Raw genomic sequence first — 20,892 nt, 5'->3', positions numbered from 1 at the left:
TTTTATGCATACGTTTTTAAGCAAATGCTTGGTCTCTAAGCAATTGCTTGCGGACAGCCAGCAATTGCTTGTACTTGCTAGCAAGAGCTTCTGCTTGCAAGCAATTGCTTGTTTTTATGCATACGGATTCGAGTAAAAGGCTAGCACAAGCAATTGCTAGCGTTTATGCATCCGGCCCATTGTCATGAAACTTACATATTTATGCATGTTCTACCTAACAGTGATTCTCTTTGGAACTGTGGGGTCAAAGGTCAAAGGCCAGGTTTCGATAATACTATTTTACCATTTGATACTGAAATTATACTTTTTCTCAATACCTTGAAAATTACTCAATGCATAAACTTGTAAAAGGGTCAAAAGTCAAGTGAAAATCATCAGTTCCCCCAAATACCTGCACTCTGACGTTTTAATCATTCATCCAATTGAACCTAGTTCTATGAAAGTGAACATTCAGCACATTTGTGGCAAACCTGTCATTTTAATATTTTGCCAATTGTGTGAAACTGTCATCACACATTGTCAAGACATTGTACTATAGACCTATTAGGAGAACCATGCATTATGGCGGAGGCATACACCAGTCGCCGTAGCGACATTTCTAGTTCTTTTATGAGATGTGAAATATTGACAATTTCGATTAGGAACAAAGGTCAATGATAAACATTATACAGTGACATTTTGTTGATTTTGTCCATCATATTTCCTTCATTGGGTGTAGAATACAGATGGTGTGATTGAAAAGCAAAGGTCAAATGTGAATGTCGTGCAGTTTTACCCTGCTGATTTTTTATTTTAGCACTCGTATTCTAATTACTACTGACTGTTGAAAGTTAATATGTTTAAAAAGATGAAATTATTACTAGTAAGAATATCTTTATTAGGAATAGATATTGCTCATTCTGAAACTAAGGTAAGAACTTGCAATATTCCATTATTTGAAGTAAATGTCGAAATGTGGCTGGCATTGATTTCTCCAAAAAAAACAAAACAAAACAAAACAAAACCCAAAAACAAAAATTGGTCAACAGGCTTGTCTGTTTGAATTCAAAATATTGTCAAGCTGTAGTTTCTTTTGCTACAATCTATCTAGAATAAAACATTACAACAAATATCTCTTGTGTGTATTTCATTTTACTATCTCTTGTCATGTAGAGAACCTGGCCAGTAGACTACAATAACAAAAATGTAACTGGTATAATTACTGAATAATGTTTTTGACTTGCCTCTATCTAGGCATCAGTAGAAAAAAAAAAGAGTAACTGATTTGATATGCAGAAATGCATAGACTTGACAGAAACTAACGAAGCACATAATATTTATGTTACTCAAATGTGCCAGTTTTTCATATTATTATTCTTGTTTGCAAAGATGGACTCTTCCTTTAAGTGGAAGTCATGTTAGCCTCATCACATTCATAGGATCCATTTTTATGGTAGTTAGTGCAAAAAGTGGTGTCAATTGTGCCAAAGATGTACCAATACATGTGCAGTACTCAGTCTTATCTTCATTTCAGTATAACAGACTCTGAAAGAAGTGTTCATTTTGTCATTTTGTGTGGTTAGCATGACAGTTTACCCTGCTTTCGTCCTATTTTTCCTTTGATCTCTACAGATTTCCAGAAGTTGGAACGAGAAGCCAGAATATGCCGCAAACTACAGCACCCCAACATAGGTATGGTCTTTGTTGTGTGTGTATACATGTGTTTTTCTCACAATTGGCTAGTAATTTTGCCATTCTGGGATCAAATTAATTACTTGTCATTTTTCTGTCCAGTATTTTTTTATTTTTTTTTAAATAATGCAAAATAATCTCCCACTGAGCCGTTATCTCTCTATGAAAGTGAATTTTCTCTCTCTTTCATTTTCTAAATTCTTCAATCCAGTGCTTTTATCAGTCATGGAAATCATTGTTGGTCAAAAAAGTTGACTTTTACAAACCATGGCAAAATATTTATGATTCATATTTTCCTTAACTATATGTAAAAATTTACCAGATTTCATGGTAATATGATTCGGTAAAATTAATTGGCATAATTGTTCTTCAATAATAATAATAATAATACAGGTTACTTATAATGCGCCATGGGCTAAATTCTTCAGTCATGAATTAGGTAAAATTGACTCGGACTCTGCTGAATACTACTTAAAGAAGTTTATAGGACCATCCACAGATTCTCTGGGCCAAATCATGGGCTAAATTATGGAATACATAAGTATAGGTGTCTGGCATATAAACCTTTTTTCATCGCACTATCTAATAACCTCCAATACTCATTTCTTTTTTGTAATAAGTGTTTTTTATGTTTCCTGCATTTGTCTGGTTAGTCTCATGTTGCTTGAATATACAAATGCATGTTTGAAATATTGAAAAAATGTCAATAAGTTTAGTAAAAAGGAAAAGAAGGAATCATGAATGTATCTGCATATAGCACATTTTATATGGTGACATCTGGTGTGTTTGTGTGTGTGTGTGTGTGTGGGTGTGTGTTAGTGTTAGTGTGTGTGTGTGTGTGTGTGTATATGTATACTTGTCTGATTTTTGTCTCCGTCTGTGCTTTAGTCTACAGCACATATGTCACGTTGAAGTTGAGTTTTGAGTCGGCTGGTATTGATTTGTCGGTGATGGCGAGTTTGTGCCTGTAAGAGAACTGTGACACTTTGCATATCTTGAGAGTATATAGTTGGCATGGAAAACAGGTTTGAATGAAATGAACATTATGAGAACAGGACAAAGTCATTTTGTGTTTGGATTTCGTGTGCTGACATGACCCTGGGGATGTCGGCACTCCGGGGAAGCCTCTTTAGAGGAAATGAGAATGCACTTCAGAGCGAGCAGCTCTGCACATAGTCAAGAGTATCATCTGTTTGTGCAGGCCTTGAAACAATGTTCCTCCCCTGCTGTTTTGTGGAGGTATGGTAATTATTCATGAGTGCATTGATTGGCAATTTCCCCACTCAATTTGGGACAAGACGCTAATGGACGACAGCTAATGGTCACCAACCTAAGTGGCCCTAGCCTTCTCATGCGAGGCGGAAATTGTCCGACAAGCAGCCCCGTTTGTTGGTTAAGAACGGGCCGCTTGGAGGAGAGAAGGGAGGGCCGACAGAAAGTGGAACCGAAACAATTAGCATCATACAGGTAGACCTTGACAAAAAGCTATTAATGGCACGTGAAGTCAGAGATATTGCAATTTTTAATAAGACACTACTGACATCAGGATTCAGAATTGGACAGTTCATTTCACATGAGTGTGATTGTGTGCATTAAGCATGTATAATTCATCTTTGTCAGCACTGAAGCATATAAAACTTGAATAATTGACATGAAGTTACCAATCACAATGTTGTGGGTTGCAAATAAAAGACATTTAGTGCAAATTATTTGGAAATCAGCTCTTTTTCTCGTTGTCTAATCACTTCTTTCATACAGCTTTTGCAAGGCAGTAAATGATTTTTTTTTTAGTCTTTGTCTAAATTAGCAACTAGAGTTTTCAAATTGAGGTTTCACTGATGGCATTGTGATAGCAGTAAAATAAACTGATAAATCATATTTTTGTGAGTCCTCCCACCATGCAAGCAGTATAATGCACAAGGAAGAATTGACAAAATGAACAACATCCCAGCTTTGATTCCTTTATATACTTAATGCAGGCATCAGCTTATATTTTTTCTGCAAGGTATGATATTTGACATATGACGCATATGATTGATGCTCGATGTCGGATTCGGAATCAAGAGTGACTCATAGCTTGTGGATGGTTGAACCCTACATAAACAATTTTGCTTCTCATCACAAAACATTGTTGAGGTTCAAATGACAGGGGTTAGGGTACTAGAAGTTTCCAGTGTAACTTGTCATCCTGAGGGATAGCTAAGTTGATGGTTTTGTTGTGTTCATAATGACTCTCTTTGATACCATACAAATTAGCACCTTATGTCACGGATGGAATTTCAGAGGTCGCCTCAATCCTTTGTCTGGTAATGTGAATTTGAATTTAAAGGGACTGTACAGTACTGGTTGAGGTGGGGATTCATGTTTTGAACATTCCTAAGTGAGATAATGAAAAGCCTCTTATGAAATATGAAAGAGCATGTAATTCTAAGAAGGATTCAACATTTATTTGATGAAAATTGGTTTTCAAATGGCTGAGATATCAAAAAAAAAAGTGCTAATAATAAAAGGCGACATGCCGCAACTTTATTAGGATCTCTTTGTTCCACCTTGTTTTTGGATATCTCAGCCATTTCATAACCGATTTCCATCGAAAAAACTTTTGATACCCCTTAGACCTGCATGCTCTTTGACATCTCATAGAGTGGTTTCTGAATATCTCGCAAAACGTTAAAAGCTAAATCCTCACCTCGACCAGAACTGTACACACCCTTTCACTTCACACATTATGTGTACACACCCTTTAACTTCACACATTAATGATGAGTGAACAAAATTGCATTACAATGGATTTTGTTTTTTAATCCACAATTTTTTCATTAACACACAGGCTTTCTAAATCAGTTAAAGAAAGACTTTGTACCATGATCAAAAACAACAAAAAATACTAGTTTAAAAAAAAAAATCTAGATTATACACTTTGTATTCCCCAAAATTATACTGGTCTTTGTATAGGGCAATAATTGGTAGGGCACACTTAAGATTCCTGTAGAGACCCTTCCATGATGATGATGTAATTGATACTGCTACTGCTTAATATAATCATTTCATCAGTTCCAATGATAGATAACTTACAGAGAATACACGATGTTGAACTCCCCTGAAATGGTATAGAGTAAATGCCTTCTGACAGTGCTATTTATGTTTGCCATAAGCCTCTTCTTGGCTGCCCATGCCTAATAGATATTGGCCATTCTGCTTAGAATTGATTTATACTGCTCTGAAATTGATAAACCGGTACTTTGAAGATTCTTCTGCTTCTGTTTATTTGTTTGTTTTTAATGAGATGGAGAAAGCTGTAGTCTAAAAGATGTAAGTTTCACTCAAGTTTGGCTTTGGCAAGAGCTAGCAGATATCAAAATTATGAGGCACTCCATTAAAGTTTTGCTCACAATTGTTTTGTTTTCCTATTTAACCTCATGTTATAAGGCAGAAGGAAATTTGTGAAGTGTTGAACTCAAACTCATCTCAGCTCAGATGCAACCCAAATGATGACTTCACTTGAAGTCAAGGTCAGACTGTGGCTCAAATGCAACCTCAAACTCAAAACCAAGGAGCCCGTACAAGCCAAGCATGTACAGGTGTAATGAAACACCACAATATCAGGGTATCGAGTTGACCCTGTGATGGAGAAATTGAATACTCCCCTGTCTGAATACTCTTGGCCAGGCCAGACTGATGGGGGGACACTGCTTCACAGGCGAGAACAAGACAGGAAACCCTGCGTGGAACAATGGTTTTCTCACCTTAGAAAGAAGTCCAGGGCCTCGTTTAATGAAGAGTTAAAATTGATTATAAAGTTTATATCTATCATAAGTCTATAGCAGCCTGAAGTCTATAGCAGCCTGTGTGTTAAAGAAATTTGAAATTGATTATATCTTTTGATAAAACAGGGCCCAGGGTTTTTAAAGTTCAATGAATGCTGTCAGGCTGCACTTCTCCTAACTTGCCTTGGCACGTGGCGTGTGTTTTGGCCTCCTTCGTGGAAACAGCTCATCCTTCTTGGAAACAGCTTCTCAGTGGCTGAGGCTAGGAGTTGGGATAGGCTACAACAATGGGAAAGAAAAAGATCAGGGATGTTTTGTCCACGTAGTGTCCTACATCATGTATGAAGACTGTGTTTTACAGAGATGGCCGAAATGAAGCGAAATTCAAATGATCTTATATTCTTGTACTCCCATATTAAGTGTGTGGTAGGTGGCATTCACTAAGAAATGGGGAATGCAAATTCTGGCAACATACAGAAGCCAAACTAGGAATTTTACTTTGTAATAGTCTGTAGAGTAGATCATTAAACTTATTGGACATTAGCTCATCATTAGAAAAAAAGAAGAAAAAAAAAAAACAGAAAAAACAGAAAAAAACCCACAAAACCCAAGTGTCAGGTGTTTTCTTTGCAATGTTTTTATGCACAAGCTATAGACATAGAATAGACTTAAAGCAGTATTTACATGGAGATATATGCATTCTCATGTTTGTGTTGTTTGTTTTGCATGGATTAAAGTAGTTAGTGGGTTCACCTGTAGAAGTGTTCAAAATCAACAAATCTGTTTTAAGTGTGTGAAAGGTTCTCATTGTAAAGTTTAGGGAAGATTATTTAGGAAGTTTGCTTGAATAAATTTACAATGGGGAGGATAAGGGTCGATCATGATTGTGATACCCCATTACTTATCAGATATTTCAGGAAGTGGCATTGATAAACAAGTGCATAGCAACCTGCAGCCTACCAAAACATTGCTCATTTTCTGTCCTAATGGCAACAAAACCCTCATTCCTTTGCCATTTTTCTTATCAAATAGTGTAGTAATGTGTAAGCATCTGTAACGTGTACAAAGAATGAGCCGCCCACAGGTCTACTGTCGGCAATTTGTTTACAGGTATTTACTGCGCCTACGCACTTGACCCCAAACTGGGATATTTGTGTCGTGGACTGCTGAGCTATACCAGAAAAAATGATATTACTATACATGTGTATTATTCTCCGGCTCAATAGTCATTTATCTATTGCCTCAAAGTATGCTCTCTAAATGAATAGACAGACGGGTGTCGTGAGTGTCGGTGGCCTTCTTATGCAGGAAATGAAAATTTCATACAGATGTCTTCTGCAGGTGGCTGATATTGACGTCAGAGAGATGTGTGCCAAATTTTCGATCAGGCTGCCACATGAATTTGTCAAGCCGAAATAGAGAGTATTGTTATAATTGATATTTAGATATATTCCCCCCCCCCCCCCCCCTTGAACTTTTATGGATTCATCAGTAGATGTTGGAATGTAACAGAATCCCTTTTTATTTAGGAACACAGACTTTCAGGGAACCTAGTCAGTTAATGTGGTCAGTGTGCCAGGATATGTGCTTTCACTTTGAGGAGCTGTTGGCTGGACGATACAAATTTATTTTCGTGGCTTGTATATGAGAGGAATGCAAAAATACTCATGAGTATGACAAATTCTGATGATTATATGGAAAAAAAAAATTGAAGAATAGGAGCTTGTCAATGCTCAATGCCTAGTTTCTTTAATAAACCTCTTTGTAAATTCCATGTAATATAGAAACTGTAGGGCACAAACAGGGAGCAGTATCAGCCATTGTATTGTGCAATGTGATGACCAAGCTGGGACCGGAAGTATGCTGAGTGCTGTGAAACAACTTTTTAGTTACTTACCAAATTGTAGTTTAGAACAATGATGTGCGTCAACACAGGACACTTGATCTTAAAGTTTGCATTATGGAGCGAGAGTTTCACTTGATGATTAAACCGCAGAACTGGAAGATATATATTGTACACTGCAATAGTGATAAACTGGATATTGTGTGACGATGCAGTAGTGTATAGCATGCATTGGAGATTGACCTCAGAAGGGGAGGGGGGGGGGGGTGGGGGGGAATAGCATTCATAATGAGGTCAAGCTAACTTTCGAGTTCGGTTACAAACCCCCTCCCTCCAATGGCTTGTGGAGAGAGCATAAACCCGGAGATATTGTGTGGTTCTAATCATCGACTAACCTCTAAGATTACTAACTTTTGAATGTGTCTTCACAGGGCTAAACTACAAGCTACATGTAATTATCGAAGATTGAAAGTTTAGGAACAACATGTATTGTGACTGTAACTAGGATGGTGTCACAAGTTACAGTCAGATACTTCTCAACGGAAGAGATTAGAGGAGCAAGGACGACAATTCATTGGAAAGATTAAAATGATGCTTGTGTGAATTGGCTTAGGCAGGTGAACTTGGTAGAAATATAAATGGTAGAGAATTACCTTGATAGAAAAAGAGGATAGAAGATGAGAGATGAGATAGAAGATGCAGACAAGAACATACTGTGCACAGATGTAAATTTGAGAAAATGCAGATTTTAGCATTAGTGAAGCAAGGTTTGATTGGAATGACTAACAATGAAAATAGGATTGCAATTTTTAGAATCTTTTAAAATTACTGCATTTTGATAGATTTTGCATTTTGTTATGTCTAGGTGTGCATTGATATTCAGGTTGCTATCATTTCTAGTCATGTAATGTGGAAAAGATGGCCAAATTGTATTTTAGTTGCCCTGTGCTTGTCAATAAGCAAGTCAAAATACAAACCAGAAAAGGAAAGAGCAGCATTTGTTTTTGTTTTTTGTTTTTTTTCATTCGCCTGTTGAGATTTTTTGTTGTAATAATATTTTGAATATATAACCAACAATACCAAGGCACAACCACTCCAGGGTAGAGATGGCTACATCTTTCACCAAGCCTGTGTTCAGGGTTCCGTACATTTTTTTTTCCTCTGCGCATTTTTCGTGATTTATTCATGCCCTCTGTGCCTCCTCGTCCTCCTCCATCGCATTTTTTTTTTTTTTTTCAAAGCTGGCCAGTGCATGGCACAGCCATTTTCGCAGAGAGAGAGAGCGCAGCAAATCAGCAAAAAGGCAGAATTGATACATCGGTCCCGCGCTCGTTAGTGACTTAGAGGCATCTTGGATGCCCCAAAGGCTGGACGACAAATCAATATCAACCATTAATGGCTGTGCAGATATTCTTGTAAATCAGAAAACAGGGTGCAGATGTATACTAGAAGCGTTCGGCGCTTGATGCCGAACGGAGCCATGTCATGCGTGCATGGAAACATACAGATAAGTGCTCCAGCACACATGCACTGATTATTCATATACAACATACATACAGACACACACATGCATACACTCAGGTCACGCAAACACACAATGTAGGCAGGAATGGGGATAGAATAACAAAAAAGCAAATACTAGTACAATGCAGGGTTACCCAAAGGTAAGCTTATAATAATGCTATTGAAGTGTAGGCTTCATGGCTATGATTTCTTCCATGGCCTTTGTACACACAGTGTACAGATCTGAGTACAGTGTCTTTTTATAAATGTGGATTATGTCCGTGTCTGTTAACTTGTATGTGTGTGTGTGTGCGTGTGTGTGTGTGTGTGTGTGTGCATGTGTTTAAAGGGGGGGGGGTAGGGGAGGCATTGGCTATGCTGGTAATAATGAGATATAGTATACATGTACACGAGTGGTTCTCCATTTTACGTGCCCTTTGCGTGGGATGAAATGTGCTGTCTATTTCAAACCATGGCATGATGGCAATATCTGAATTTAGGTGACTTTCACATGACTTTGGGGGGATATGACATGGAAACTAGGCTATCAGCAGTGGGCAATGTCATTGGAGAAACAATTTTAAACAAGAAATCTACATCTGTGCTGCTCTAGAAAGAGGAAAGTGCCCTGCTGCAGTATAGTTTGACTTTAAACGTGTGTTTGCAACCTGATGAAGTATATGTAGATATGTATCCTTTTTTCTTTTTGAATTGTATTTATTCAATTCCATTCAAATCATATCAAAGCCAGTAATCTTAAAAAATATTACTGCACAAAGTAATGAAGTTTAATAATTTGGTATTATAAACATGATATACTCACACACACATACATTTCTTATTTTGTTTTTAAGTGAAAGATATTCCATTTGGAGCACATTGAGATATTGGATAAATGTGATAGAGTGAATTAAGACATTTGTTTGCAATTAAAAGGTGATATATTGAGATTTTTTTATTATAAATTTGATGGATTTTTGTGTGTCCAATGAACTGATAAACCATCTGCCTCTTCAACGCATCAAACTCTTCTGGTGTATTCAAGTTCTATTCACTCTTCTGTAAAGTGTGAACATTTTCATCTTCTTCTTGAGAATCCCATGACCGATTTTCACCAAACTTGGCAGGTAGTATCCCTAGGGGGTTAGGATCTCAATTTGTTAAGATGGGCACCCTGCCCCACCAAGGGGGCACCCATAGGGCCCAAATCCCCCCAAAATTAAGGAATCTTTAAAAATCACCTTCTCTAGAACCAGAAGTGATAGAGCTTAGATAATACTATATTACACTGATGACTGTAGTTTCAAGTTTGTTCATGGCTGAATCAGGGGTGCTCCCCTTGGGACCCAGCGAGGGTAGTGGAGAGGGGTCCTAATGGGACCTAAATTGTACCTTTTCATCTTCTCCTTGAGAATCCCATGACCGATTTTTTCCAAACTTGGCAGGTAGTATCCCTAGGGGCATAGGATCTTGATTTGTTCAAATGGGCACCGAGTCCCACCTGGAGGGCCCCAAGGGGCCCAAACCTCCCAAAATTAAGGAATCTTCTCTAGAATCAGAAGTGATAGAGCTAAGATAATACTATGAGTTAGTACATTAATTACTGTAGTTTCAAGTTTGTTCATAGCAGATCCAGGGGTGCCCCTCTTGGGGATAGGGGGAGGGGTGGGGAGGTCCTAATGGGGGCCTAAATTGTACATTTTCATCTTCTTCTTGAAAACCTCTGATGGATTTTCACCAAACTTGGCAGGTAGCATCCCTAGGGGGTTAGGATCTCAATTTATTAAAATGCGCACCATACCCCACCCCGGGGGCCCAAGGGGGGCCCTCAATCCCCCCAAATTTAGGAAATCTTTAAAAAAAGGAGGCCCTTATTGTACATTTTCATCTTCTACTTGAGAATGCCTGGTCAAATTTTGGTAGAGCTGTAAATAATTAAGATTAGTGACTGCGTGAAAGGTGAACTTGCGATACTGCGGGTCTCTTGTTTTCCCTGCTGTCAATTCATATCTGTATAAAAACACATCGCTTACATGATAAGATAGAAGATAAGAATACTGACAAGAATTTCATCAGTCTTGTTTCAAGGTTAGAAGTAGACTTTACCACATAGGTGACTTGTTTTAAGTAAAGTTTATGAATTGTGTAGCAACAGATCAGCAAAAGTTTGAGTGAAATTTGACTAGATGAGAGAAAAATCTTACAGGGGCTTATGTAAACATAGCAATAAGAGTACAGCTGTAGCTAAAAAAGAAAAAATTATGGTCAAGTTGTGTGTGGAAATCTACCTGTGTGTGTGTGTGTGTGTGTGTGTGTGTGTGTGTGTGTGTATGTGTGTGTGTTTTGAGGAATACTTCATTGTGAATTTGCATTGCATTTTAGTGAAGGAATACTTCTTTTCTTTGAAGATTTATGATTGTAGTGTACTCTGTGCATTTTTTGGTTTGTTGGTATTTTTGTTAGTGGAATTTGATGAAGTAAGTATGATATCATGTACCAAATAAGTTATAAGTGTTACAAAGCAGACACCATGGTCACATAGCTACCATTTTAAAGTATTAAACTTTCCTGTGTGAAAATCTAAATTTACAAGTCCCCCTCCCCCCTCCCCCTCCCCCACTCATCTCTGCAATTGAAATCTCTCTGCAGGGTATACTTTTTGCCATGTGTGGGCACATAAATGATTAGACTTTATAATAGAAGACAATACTGAAAGTCAAGGTAAAATAATGTTGATGTTGTCATAGCGTATTTGTTGATTTTTCTAACAAGGCTGATGTCATGATATAGCAACAGCTGAGTTTTTTACAGCCACTGAACAGAATAGCATTCATTCAGGATAGCGCTGTCATTATAAATTGGATGTTTTTGGCTCACATAGTGCTTTTTTTAATGATTATTGGCATGTAGTACATAGCCAATTGAGTCTTTCATCTTTGTGTTGAAAAGTGCAGAATCTGCTGTAGTACCCATGCTCATATTCTAGGTATTTACCTAACAACTTCTTGTTTACTGTGTCTATGTAACATGCCGAGAGGGGAAGACATACAAATTTAATGCCGGCAAGTAATGATTTTGCAGTTTTAAGCCCAAATAGGCAATCAAGAGGCAGTTTAGTGTCGCAACAAGACCTGGGAAGCACGGCAGCTGCGTGTCGGCAAGACGGAAATAATGTTTATGTCAGATGGTGATGTCGCCCCCATGCCTACACGCCGCGCCAAGCAATGAGCCCACCAAACTTCACAGTAGATTTGTAGTCTTTATATTTTATTGACTCAGAGAGAGCCAGGGAGGGAGAGGAATATATGTGACAGAAAGAGAGAGGGAGAGGGAGTTGGAGAAAAAGATGCATTTTGGATTACACGTGTTGTGTAATTTGGCAACAGTGAGGTGCAAATAGGACAACAGTAGCAGAAATGGCATAGTGTCATTTTTATGTGTGTGTATGTGTGTGTGTGTTTGCAAGCGTGTATTATAGAGCAAGTTGTCGTACCGGTCGATGTACAGGTTGTCTTGGTCTATACCATGCATGTATCCATGGAGTTTGTGTTGCGTCACGTATTGCCCATTTCATTTCAAATTGTCTTTCATGTGATGCTTCTGTATTATTTAGTATACATACTGTGTATGCTCTGTATTTTATGAGGTTTTTATTTTTGCAAATTTTTTCGAGTCGGGAAGTAACCGCGAATTTAATAACACATTAACAAATCAAGTCTGAACCCAACATGAATGTGCTGTGCAAGTGTACATTTCTCCTTTTGCACTCCACAGTCGCAAATTTAACCACTCTCAAAATTGTCGGGAAGTCCTGATTCATGAAAAATTAAACTCACTAGATATACATATGGTGTAAACAGTATTTTGCATATATCGCTAACATTGAAGGTCAAACATGTCCATAAAATAAGAGAGAGAGAAATAATACATGATCATCCTTGACTTTGTGTCCTGGGTTCTAAGACTTGGAGTCTAAAGAGAAAATGAGATAATGAAAGAAGGTTAAGTGCCCCATTAATAATAATAAGAATAATAAGGTCCTATTTATCCAGGGTAGCCTCTTCAGTGTTGCCACTGCTCTACCAGAGGGCCCTGCCATTATTATTACCCTAGTATTGCCAGGTACCCATTTATACACCTGGGTCGAGAGGGACATGGGTAAAGACATCATGTCCAAGGACATAAGCACTGGGCGGGGAATCGAACTTAGGTCCTCTGATTGGGAATCGGGAGTATTATCCACTATGCCACAGCGCCCCCATTAATAATGATTAACATTCAAATATTACACCGAAAAAAAGAAGAAAGGAAAATATCTAGTATCAGCTGTTCTATGTAATAACCATATTGTGTCTGTATTATGTCTTGATTGATTGTTTCAGAATAGGAGTTGTGTAATATTGTAGAAAAATGTCTTGGTTGTAGCTGATGACAGTACTTTTTTTTTTTTGGGGGGGGGGAAGTATGGGACAGTAGGTATTTAGGAATTGATGAATGATGGTTGTTGGGAATACTGAATATTTTGCAGGAAATTAAGGATTTTATTCTGTCATTTCCTCTTCTCAAATGCCCTGAAATTCATACATTTTTATATTGAAAAGCTTGGCCAAAAAAAAAAAAAAAAATCCACAGAAATGTCTGATGTAATGTGTGATGTAAAACACAAACACATGGGATACAAAAATCCAACAGAAAGTCAAGGTTCTGTTCATGATAACAATCATTGTGATATAAGGTTTCTCATGGTAGAATTTAGCCCACCTATTGCAGAATCATCATTTACACAGATCATTTCCAAATTATATGCCACATTCAGAACCTTCAGCTGTACGTGGCTCAGCCTATCAAATTTTCAGAAGCAAATTTATAATGAGAACGCAGCTGCGGCTGCTTGTTACTTGGGAGAATACTTAATCTCGTGGTAGTATCTTGGCTCACTTTAGAAGCTGCCAATTTGCTGTCATACAAAACAAATATCTGATGTTTGATTTGAAGCTTCGTGCGTGGGATGGGAGGCGAAATCGCTGCTCCCTTCCGCATGAAGCGACCGTGTCATTGACAAGGTTGATGCGAAGTTTGATGTGAATTTGTGTGGAGGTGAACGAAATTCACTCATGTGATGGGTACGGGTAAGTGAGTTGGGTCATTTAGATACTTGCTGTTGGGAAAATCCATGGATGTGCCCATATGGAAATGGCTTCTTCAAATGTAAGTCCATTGAGATAAAAGAACAGATGCAGCCATTTTACAGATACTGCTCTATATTTCTCCTTATAAGAGGTTGGTGGTTCAGATGTGAAAATCTGACTTCACTTTAAACATGACAGTGCTGAGAAGATGCCATTCACGTAGCAAGTAATTGTGCTGACTGAGCAAGATTTAATGGGTGTATTTACATTTAAAGGGATGGTACAGTATTGGTGGAGATAAGAATTGGGCTTTTAACTTTTTGTGAGATACCAAGAAAACACTTATGATATAGTAAAGAGCATAACATTTTAAGAGGAATACAAAGTTTATTTGATGAAAATCTGGTTTGGAATGACTGAAATATCCAAAAACAAAGTAAAACAAAGCAATCATGATAAAGTGTGGGTCCCACACTTTGTTAGAATCGCTCTTTTTTGGATATCTCAGCCATTTTAAAACCAATTTTCATCAAATAAATGTTGAATTCCTCATAGAATTACATGCTCTTTCATATTTCTTAAGAGGTTTCTCATTATCTCACCAAAAAATGTTAGAAATCTGAAATTAGGTCTCAACCAAAACTATACGATCCCTTTAAAGCTGCAACAATAGGGTCTGTAGACAATCATATCTGTTTTGTCACTGTCAAAAAGTGAAAGAAAAGAGTGTCAAGTCTTCCATTTTTCAGTACTGTGATGCAGACACACTCATACAAAAAAAAAAAAGAAGGCATTTTAGTTTAGATTTCATTCGCATAGATCAGTGATAACTGGGTTTGTGCTCAAATGCAATAGTAAACAAACATATGTATGAGAATGTACTGACAAACAGAAACATATGTTGACGCATCGGTAATGGATAAGTGTGGAATGGTGGGGCACCTGTTTCAGCGGCTATGAATTGATCTTCATAAAATCTCCATTCTTTCATTGGGGAGAATGTCTTATGATAATAATTGTATTTTTAGCTTTTCCACTTTTATATGATAAGATTAGATTTCTCGGGATGAAATTTTGCTTGATATATTTTTGTTTTCCACCTCGGCACATACAGCATCATTTGAGTTCTTGTGCAGACTTGGCAGTGGCCGAGTGTATGCTACTAGACCAAGTATTGGAGCGTCTGGTGCATCATGCCATATATGCGTGATGAGCATTAGGTGGTCTCCATGTGAAGTGGTCTGTGAGTCATAATATTCTTGCTTGTTCCCCATGCCTCCACGCCGCCACACAGCAGGAGCGGAGGGGGGGTTCGGTTTGCTGGGTCGGCAAGTTCAGATGCAGGCTAGCTAGCTTTCAATGGGATGCGACGTGGTGACTGTGGCGATATGATGTGATGCGTGTGCAGCTTGCAACTGTTTACGGTATGCAGAGAGCTTTTTTTTTGGGGGGGGGGTGGGGTAGGATGGAAGGGGGTGGCATCAGGTCAGGTGGCGTGGAGGGTGAGGACTCCACATCTTCAGGAGATACCACAGACCGGTAGAGAAAAAGGGTGCAGGGGGGGGGGGGGGAAGAGAAATGAGGATGAGGAATGTGAATTGGGAGAGTTCAATGAAGTGCAACCAGAATGGACAGTGCAGGTGATGATGGCTAGTTAATTGAAGTGGTCGGGATATGCCTCGGATATTCACATGGAAATATGGGCCAGAATATCCTGCTGAATGTGAATGGTACTTCGTTCATGACTTTCTGGGCCATTAGCGTAATTACAGCATGAAAAGTGATCTCTTTTTTTCCCCCTTAGACTTGGATTATTTTACAAGAATGTGTTATGCCACTTGCATGACATGAGCTTGTCAAAACATAAAACATTAAGTTATCTTATGGGAATAGAAACATAAATCAGATTTTGATAATTGTATATGAAAGAATGAATGGAAGACACTACAATTTCATGAAAGAAAATAACATTGAGTCACCTGTGCCTTAAGAATAAACCATGATTTATGCTGGAGGCCCAAAGTGTGAGTATCTTGTTAGTGGCTGTATTATATCTATTCATTTCAGTAGTTACTACCGTGAAATCATATGACATGTGCTATGTAAAGTTAAGATAACTTTAACTATTGGACATGTTTATTATGAGCACATGGTGTTGATCAGTTTTCCTAAAGGAAATTCTGCTTTAGTGGAAATTCTGTGCTATGTATTAGTCTCGGGGTACTGTTATATCTTGAAGGGGAAATCATGGATTCTGTGCTGTTTGTTTGTTTTTAAATCAGACCAGTGGAATTTGTGTGTGTATTGGTGATCTGAAAGAATTTCATTTCCTAGTATGTTTTCTACAATGTATGACTGCTGTTTTGAGTCTGAAGACACTTGTATGTGCAGACAACCATGAAAACTGAAGTTGAAGATAAATGAAGGCGAATCTTTTATGACCAATTTAGGAAGCTTCTTAGAGTTGAGAGAATCACATTCCACTCATACACAGATAAACAATCACACACCAAAACACAATCAAACACACCCAAATGCACATGCACACATATTATGCACGCAAACAAGCTAGCAACAATAGGCAAAGACAGTTACAAAACATGTGTGATAATGATAGATACGTTTGTAAGGGTAGCAATGATTTGTGAGGGTAATTAGACATCTACTACGCGTGAAGGAGTGATGAATGTGCAAATAAAAGAAATAGAAGACAAGGCAGTAATGGTAGCGAGTTGCAGTATTGAGACAAACAATAATGATAAGGCCTCGATCCATGTCAAGCTGCTGCTTATGATCGCAGTCTCCTGCTTTCCTGTTATTATAATAGCCATAAATGCTCGAAATTTCAAAATCAATTTATTTAAATCCCCCTCTTTTATTTTTTTTTTCTGAAATTCGTTTATTGTAACGACACGACGTACTCTAAATGAATAATCAATCATTATTTACATAATTTACAACTGTTTATTCAACGATTCGCTTCTGAACATTTTTGTGTGTGATATTATGCTACATGTCTTGTATATATGGAATACTGTCATGTCCATAGTATGCCTGTATATGTACTTTGAATTAATTTGTAAGATAGTATGCAGGCTTATGCATCGTGTAATGTTAATTTCTAAATATGTGTATTCCTTTGTTATGTGTGATTTGGAAAAAAGGCAGAAATAAAATCAGACCAAAACCAAATAATGATAAAGAGTTGGAGTCTTGAGAGAGGCTAAGAAGTGCAAGTGAGACTGGAAGGAGAAAAGCTGTGGAAGATGGCGAAGGGAAAGATTGCATCGGACCGCATTAAGCCGATGAGTGTGTATTATGCACATCATGTGCTGGGAATAAGCTCGTCGTGGGCCACCTTGCATAGTGCTGCTCCTCTCATGAATCTGCACTGAGGTTACAGCAGCGGGCAAGGGAACGGAGCGGAGTGGGCAGAAGAAGAAGGGAAAAAAAAAAGGAGGGAGAGGAAAAAAATGCATTTAGTGAAGGGAGCAATGCAATGCACATAGCCCAGTCATCCCGCATGCATGGCAACATGTAAAAGTGAACCGGGGCCCGCTCCGTGCTTTGCTGCCACTTCTGCCGACGCTCGTCCCCTCAATTCAAGGTACGCTGTCTAGTAATCATCGGGAGATCATATCATGAAAAAAAAAAAAGCTCTCTGCTCATTTTCCCCTTCACCCTAAATTTCCCCTCCCCTGTTCCTCTTTCCTGCATTAATCAAGCGTAATGTCCATCAAGGGGTAAATTGAATAAGGCAATGCTGCACCAAGCTCAATACATACGTGTGCATCTAGTTAGAATAGGGTAAACATGAAAGTTATATGTCAAGGTTTGGAGTCTACCACGACCTTCAGCTCTTTGTTTTTTTCTCTCTTTCTTCTTCATCCTCTTTCATTCTTTTCCCCTTCTCCTTTCCCTTTCTCCTTGCTTGTTTGCTAAGGTCAGAGTAGAGTGCATGTTGATGAAATGGCCCTGGATGTCTTTCTCTCTCTCTCGCTGTATTAAGAAATGAAAATGAGATCCGCAGTGCTTTGTTCTGGTAGCATCATCTCTCTCCTCGATGCTGGGAGTTCTGGTTGAGGATGCCTCTGACAATGGAGCATCTTATGGAAGAAGGTGACTACTTGTCTTGGTGGGGACCTTTATACCACCCCCCTCCCTCCCCCGTCCTCCACCAACAAGCATTTTGCTAATATCTGTATGTGCTGCCAAGTCCGAAACGTGGAGTGATGATTGCTAAAATGTCCTTCACCTTGCCAGAGTAGCGGCAAATCTTATGCAAAAGGAAGTGCTGGAATGAAATGGTCTCAAAACAAGAAATTGTGCTAGTGAGAATATTACTTCATGCTTGGCACATTTTTTCTCACAACAAGACTCTTTTGCCTTTTGAAACTGGCATTGATACAGGCATGCTGTAGTAGCAGCAGAAAAACACTTGCTTAAAGGCATAATTTACCATTTGCAGATGAAACAAAAACCCAGCATTAGTGCTTTAAAATAGTTATAGAATGTGAGTTAGGGATAGAAACAACCACTGTAAAAATTTGAATCAGTAAAATTGATGTTAAGTATTGCTAGATATACAAAATGTGAACAATAGTTAAAATCAAAATGTTTCCAGTCTAAACCATATACAGTTACGGTTTATTAAGAAAAATACTGATATCTTCTTATATTTCAGGCTTTATTGCAAAAAAATTTTATATGATAGGATGTTTTGTGGTACAACAGACCTACACATATGCATTAAATGTCAATATCTTGAAAAATTGTTAAATCACTATTGCCAAAGGTAAACAGGACCTTCAACCATGCGTGTGATTGGATTTGCATGAGGAAAAAAGAGAATTACACTGGAAGTAAAAAGAAATCTATTCAACCCATGTCTGTCTCATTATATTGTCTTTCCCTCTTTAATGTGAGGTTTATGAACGCACATTAGATATAAATTTACATGGTGGACTGTGGCATTTGTAGAAAGCATTATACCGTATTGTCATCCTGACATATTTTAATTGTAGGTAAACACAAAAAGATCTATTGAGCACAACATTACTCCATGAAATTTCTATCTTTAATCATAAAAGTTCTATCTGCTCACAGTTCATGTGCATATTTTGTACAAACATCCTTGACATTCGCTGTAAGAAGTTTTACTTTCAGTAACACAATGCACTGTGTGAGCTCAGTCTTGATAAGTAGTCATGTTGACATAATGCAATATGATACGGGCAAAATCACTTTCATCTCAGATGAAATTCATTGTCAAATGAACACTCCATAATGCCGATCAAATGTAACATTGATGATGGAATATTCCTTTTGAATGAGGCAAAGAAAAAGTTGATGTATGATATGCCAAAGAAATCAGAAAATTTTAAGTCAGATAGGGGGATGAAGGGTTGGCTTTGACAAAATATTCCACCCAACCTGCGTACCCACGGATACCTGTTAACCTTTCTCGGTCCTGGGAGAGGGGAATGCGAATCAGGGACCGGGAAAAGGGAATCCTGCTGGGGGTGATGCAGCAGCGGCAGCACGGTTTAAAAATGGATGGTGGGGAAGAGGGATGAATAAAGATGAGTGGTTGCATTAAAACATCATGCGGCCCTGTAATCTTACTGTTAGGTAAAGGTGTCAAAATTTACGGGGGCTAACCTGGGGGAGTGGTGGTGGGAATAGGGAATGGGATGAATTGAAATTATGCCGAGGAGCGGGGAAAGGGGGGAAGTCATGAATTCCCGGCAAGCTCGGAGGGGTTTTCGACTTTGCGTGAATCATTTGCTGTCGTACTTGGCGCTTGTTTTAAGTGCTCCTCTTGAGTTTTGAAACATTTCTGCGTGATGCAGTATTTTTGAGCAAATGGAGTTACAGTCTACTTTTTTCAAGAAAATCTCTTATTGCTTTTCTAAACAGTATAATTATGGTCCTTTTTGAAAGTCTTTTTTTTTCTAAATTTGTATGATTTTTTTTTTCTGTATTTCTAAAATGATGGCTTGTTGAATTTCTTGGTATAGTGTAAACCAGCGACATTGTTGGACGAAAGAGAGCTCTGTCTTAACTTCAGAGATTTTAGAAGGGAACTGAGGCAATTAAGACCAGATTCAGGACATAAAGTCACCAGCATCTAGTCACGGCAGCGATATTAGCCTTCACAGGAATATTAAAGGCATGTTAAAGTCAATAATTCCAGTGACATTTGTTTTGGTATTCTCTTTCCCCTGCAGACTCCGGAGCTCAACCAAAATTGGGTCTTGATATACTTCTTCTGCTCCTAACCAAAAAAGGGGGGAAAAAAAAGAATTAAAATATTGATGAAAATTTTCTCATGCCCTACAGTATGCATCATAGCAAAGGGGGGAATTAAGTAGGACACGTTGAGCTTGGGGTTGACTCGCAATGATGTGGAAAGGTTAAAGTGTGCATTATTTGTAGTATCTTTGATCATGCGTTCCCCTGCCAGTTTGCTGGCAGCGTGCTTGCTTACCTGGAATATTCATGCTACCGAGGCCTCATTTTTTTTTTTTTTTTTTTTTTGGTGCTCACACAAAGCAGATGCTAAAATTTGGCAAAATTTGCACACATTAATGGGTATGGATCATACCTGAACTCGTCCCACATTAGTAAACATGCAAGCATTTACTTGAGTATGTTGTTTGTATTATTTTGTTTCCATTTTTCATTCTGCCATCCTACAACTGTTTTATGAAAAGCAATAGAGCACACTTCCCACTTGTAGGGAGAGAATTAATGCACAAATGACTGAAGCCCATGGTACTGGTCTCACGTCACATGTGTCATGAGGTACACGCTATTTTGAGATCCAATCTCTGTAATACCCATCGACAAGAAAAAAAGCACATAAAGAACGGAAAAGAAGCCATAAAAAGTAGAATCAAGACGTGACGCAAGCATGACTAACTTCGGTTAGTCATGGCTAGTTGATGGCTGATTATTGCTTCTGGCTAATGGCTAA

At 38.2% G+C, this 20,892-nt stretch overlaps 1 protein-coding gene across 4 annotated transcripts in view; it reads left to right on the top strand.

Moving 5' to 3' along the window:
• LOC140228662 (calcium/calmodulin-dependent protein kinase type II subunit alpha-like) overlaps positions 1-20,892 on the top strand; it is a 199,151-nt gene that overhangs the window by 33,744 nt on the left and 144,515 nt on the right. For all 4 annotated transcript variants that reach the window (XM_072308921.1, XM_072308920.1, XM_072308919.1 and 1 more), the window contains exon 3: positions 1,612-1,671. In XM_072308921.1, coding sequence (XP_072165022.1) covers positions 1,612-1,671 — 60 coding nt within the window. The remainder of the gene's footprint in view (positions 1-1,611; positions 1,672-20,892) is intronic.

The sequence above is a fragment of the Diadema setosum genome, chromosome 5 (assembly GCF_964275005.1).
Source record: "Diadema setosum chromosome 5, eeDiaSeto1, whole genome shotgun sequence".
In the NCBI taxonomy this organism is placed as follows: Eukaryota; Metazoa; Echinodermata; class Echinoidea; order Diadematoida; family Diadematidae; genus Diadema; species Diadema setosum.
Note: the sequence above shows the minus strand (reverse complement) of the source record. Positions and strands in the feature narration are given on the sequence as shown.